The sequence below is a fragment of the Nothobranchius furzeri genome, chromosome 5 (assembly GCF_043380555.1).
Source record: "Nothobranchius furzeri strain GRZ-AD chromosome 5, NfurGRZ-RIMD1, whole genome shotgun sequence".
Lineage (NCBI taxonomy): Eukaryota > Metazoa > Chordata > Actinopteri > Cyprinodontiformes > Nothobranchiidae > Nothobranchius > Nothobranchius furzeri.
The window spans coordinates 2,154,427-2,158,987 of NC_091745.1; the positions used below are offsets into that span (position 1 = coordinate 2,154,427).

A 4,561-nucleotide genomic window follows, 5' to 3' on the forward strand; every position below is an offset into this window, starting at 1 on the left:
TCACAAGCTGGAAGCCTGCTAAGTCACCTCTGACAAAGCAGAGACATAAACGTTCCACGTGAAAAGGTGATGGGAGGATATCTGCTGCTTTCAGAGCCCCAGACAAGCCACAAAGCGAGGTGATGGAAACAGAAACATTTCAACTCTGAGAAAAGTGGGAGGGTGATGAGCTTGGGTAACACTGCACAGTGTCTGGTCTTCACGTGCTGAAACACTAAGTCTTCAGAAGTAAAACTCCCCTCAACGGATTGATTTGGAAGAGCTCAGCCAGTGTTTCTGCTTTCATGTGCATTGCATGAGACATCTCAAGATTTCAGCATCTTGTTCTGACACATAAGGTGCCTCGACTTGAACCAACCAGAAGTGAGCCCACCCAGAGCTACTTGTTCACACCTCTTTGCAGCTCCAGTCTCGTCTGGTCAGTGCGGATCTTTTGAAGCAACAGCGTTGACATTTGGAGGAGAACTTCATGCCAAAATGGTTTTCAATCACCCAAGTAGCAGAGGGGGTAAGGATGAGGGTGGCTGTCCATCAGTGTTTGTGGTGGACACTCATGCAACACGGCCCCCAGTGCCGCCTCGGCTGATGAGAGAGGGCCGTTGGACCGGGGCTCCAGTGACCCTGCTGACCATGCTGGTGAGCCTGGCGCTGTGCGGCATGGTCATTGAAGCCTGCTTCATCTACAGTCTCTACCAAACAGAGCTGGTAAATGTAGCGTTCTCGTATTGTGAATCTTTCAGTTGTTTTCCTTTCTGGTTGCATCATAAAAACTCCTTAACCCCACAGAATTTCACTTTCATGACATAATCTTCGTTTTTACTCCCTAATCTCACTTTCAAGGTTCCTTTTTGTGTTTCACTGACTTGCTTTTGACCTTGTTGGTTGTTAGTTTTCTGAACGATTTTATAACTAAACACATACTCTAATTTTAATCATTTCATTTAAAATTTAAACTAACACGCGAACCAAATACATGCAGATACTATCTAAATTTATTCAAAAATGTCAAACCTCCAGAACACAAGCTTTGAAACGACCTAATTTGTTTTCAATAGAAACATTATTTAAAAAATTGAAACACAAGTTTTAAATCAGTTGGAATGAGTCATTTTCAGATTTTGTCAATTTTTTGCAACATATGATTTTGTGCGGTTGCTTTTATTTACACAATGTTCATATTTGGGAATCCAGAGGGAAAGCTCCTAAAAGAAGAAGCTCTCTTGTGACACAAACCATGTGAAAGTTTTTCCTAAAAAATGCTGCATTTGGTTAAATTCAGCAGAAAAGCAGAAGCGTGTGAACAAATCATGGGGAAGTGTTTTAAAATTTGCTCTTTTACAGAAACTGCTGTTGGCGTCTTTTATTTATTTATTTATTTATTTATTTATTTATTTATTTATTTATTTAACTTATGTTTTTCAGGAGGATAAACTGCTTGAGATGTAACATCTCGTTTTCGAGCAGGTCCTCCTACAACACAACCAATAACAAATAAGGTGGCAGAGTTAGAAAGTTATAACAGACTTAAAAAAAAAGGAAAGTAAATAATGGTAAAATTAACGATATGTATAAATATATATATACACACGTAAATATAAACACATAAGCATGGATACATAAATACCCACATGTGTACATACGTACATACATACCTATATACCAAATTAAATTAAATAAAACTGCTGTGAGGCACTCAAAGAGAAATAAGGGCAAGACATTACATTGTAAATAAACCTAAAGTGAAGTAGTAACCCAATTGAATACAAAGTTTGGCAACGAAATACAGCATGTTAGCCAGTGAATGCACAAAATCATCACAGTAAAGATTAAACAAAGCAACTACAGCTTGGCTTTACATAAGCATAAACAGTGCGGGAAAATGGACGAATTGATGGAGATGGATGGATTTTGAGGTTTAAACAGTCAATGTCTCGTGGTTTTGAGAAGGTACTGGTCCGTATTCTGATAAACTTGTGCATCCACCCACCATGGCATGGCCATGTGTGGTCAGTCGTGTGAAGTACATGAGGGTGGGGGCTAAATGGTTCCTGAGAAGTTGATGATGAAGGCAACATGTGCTGTGCAAACAAAGAGTGGTGCAGAAAAGGAAATGGTCTGTTTCCTGTTTGATGATCATGATCTCTCTTTTGTTTATAATTAGAGACTTAGCTCCACTTTCAAACGCTGCTTTGCAAACAACAAACACGAAGATGTCTTTATGTTTCTCTTCTTTGCACCTTTTTACCTAAAACGATGTCTGGATTACGAGACGTCGTTTCACAGGGAATTATGGTAACATTGGGGCTATGGTGATGCTTTTATAAAAAATCTGCTCACATTTTATGTAATTCTTGCATTTTACATAAATTGCAATTAAAGTGGTCACCAGTGGTGCAGCATGCATGCACGCAGGTCAATGCTAAACCACTTTCTTGTTTTTCCTTTCCACCACTGCAGGTCCAGTCTGCATCAACCTCAAAACTCACTGGAGGTACGCCAAAGCACTTACCCATCTCTATTTACACATTTTATCTTGCAGGTTAAAACACTGTGTTTCATCTTTAACAGGCGATGAGGTTGCTACAATTGAAAATCACTTGGAGGAAAGTCTTCCATCCAAACCAATGGCACATTTAACAGGTGAAACCAGCATTTCCATTATTTCTATTTTTTTACGTGGAAATCAAGGCGGGAAGTAAAACCTCATGGTAAACATGTCTCTAACATCTTCTGGTGTTTAATTTGCAGATGGTGTAGATGTTGTTCATGAAAAACAGATCATGGGTTGGAGCATGAATGCAGACCCCATCCTGTATGAAATGGTGTACAGAAATGGGAGCCTCATCATCCAGAAGGAGGGGTACTACTTCATCTACTCAAAGGTTTACTTCTCATTCAGTGGCATTTTTCATCATCTTATAAATATGAAAACTGAAAAGTACACCGGCAAATTCATCACCCTCCTGCAGTCCAGGGAAACTTCACCAGAGTCAAGCAAAATGCGATCCAACAGCTACCTGGGCGGGGTGTTTCACCTGTCTGAAAATGATGCTATTTATGTGAGCGTCAGCAGCACACAGAAGATCTTACGACACAAGTCTTTTGAGAACGTTTTTGGTGCTTATATGATATGAATATAACATCAATATTGATGAAACTATGACCAAAAGAGTCGTTAAAATGTTGGACTCTTTCAGTGACTCAGAACTGGTTTTGTGTTATCAAATGGACAGCAGTGTGTCCAGCTAGCGGGTCAGAAAATGACATGTGGAGTTCCACAGGTATGGATATTAGGACCAACATTATTTGTAGTTTATGTAAACGGTTTATTTACTGTTTCAACAGTTTTTGCAGATGACACAGCTGCTGTATATTATGTTCAGGTAGACACCTCCATCATCTTTTAGAGATTACCACAGAATTACTGAAAATTAGTCAGTGGTTTGGATTCAGCATGTTATTCCTACATGTATCCTAAACAAAATGATATCATTGAACATATTCAGTTCAGCTCCCAACAGTCATAAAATATAAGATTTTAGGTGTGACTGTTATTTACATGTTTGTTGGAAAACACATATATTTATAATACACAATAAACTGGCTAAAATGTGACCATATTAAAAAGATGTGAATTCCTGCTTGATTACAAATCTGTTTTATAAAGTATTTTTCATTGTTGCGTACATAAATTATTGCTTGGGACTGTGTGGAAATGCATGTAATAGTACGGTTTTGATACCAACCAGACTTAAAAAAATAAGCAATAAGAATTATGTATAATGTTGAATCGGAGAACATACAAATATATTATTTTTAAAATAAAATAAAAGACTTGAGATGGTTTGATTGAAACAGTGAAGCCAATAAAGCCAAATGCCCAACATTTAACAAAGGTTTGTTCACAGAGAGGAACAAATGGCTTGAGGGGAAAGTTTAGTAAGAACCAAAGTTTGCTGGAACTACGTTAAAAGGCTAAAATATAACTGGAAGAGGAGTGAACCTGTAGAATAGTGAAGGGTGTGTCGTCACTACAGAGTAAAGAATAGTATCGCTGGTACACTTTGGTTTAAATGAAGGTGTTTTTGTACTTTATGTTAATTCCACGTACAATGAAAAAAGTACCCTGAAGAAGTACATGCATGCCACGTGTTTTCTGATTACATAACAACGTAAAGTTTTGTTATTGTGCTTTGGTTTAAATCTTTTCTTTTCCCTTGCTTGGCTTTAAGAAACGCTGAGGAAATGTGAGTGTGTTGCTGTACTCCCTCTTTGACACGTGTGATGATAAAACATCGATGTGATTGAGTAGACAATTGAAACCATTCTTGTTCCAGTCAGTCCCTTTACTGGTCTGAATATGAGATGAGAATGAAATGTTTTATGTTGAGGATAATCTGATGATATCAGATGAATGTTTGAAGTTGATCCGTGACGAGGTGTGTGTGTGTGTGTGTGTGTGTGTAAGGCTGCTCGAACCTGAAGGTGAATTAGATGTAAAATGCTTGTTGGGGCTTTGCTGGTGAGTTTCTGATTGTGACAGATGTTTTTTTTTTTTACA

At 38.1% G+C, this 4,561-nt stretch overlaps 1 protein-coding gene across 1 annotated transcript; it reads left to right on the forward strand.

The window, feature by feature from the left end:
- Window positions 1–304: 304 nt before the first annotated feature.
- tnfsf14 (TNF superfamily member 14) lies at window positions 305–3,355 on the forward strand. The gene is made up of 4 exons (XM_015948438.3): window positions 305–705; window positions 2,458–2,491; window positions 2,569–2,640; window positions 2,749–3,355. The coding sequence occupies exons 1-4, from the start codon at window positions 478–480 to the stop codon at window positions 3,132–3,134; spliced, it is 720 nt and encodes a 239-aa protein (XP_015803924.1). The 5' UTR covers window positions 305–477; the 3' UTR covers window positions 3,135–3,355.
- Window positions 3,356–4,561: the final 1,206 nt, after the last annotated feature.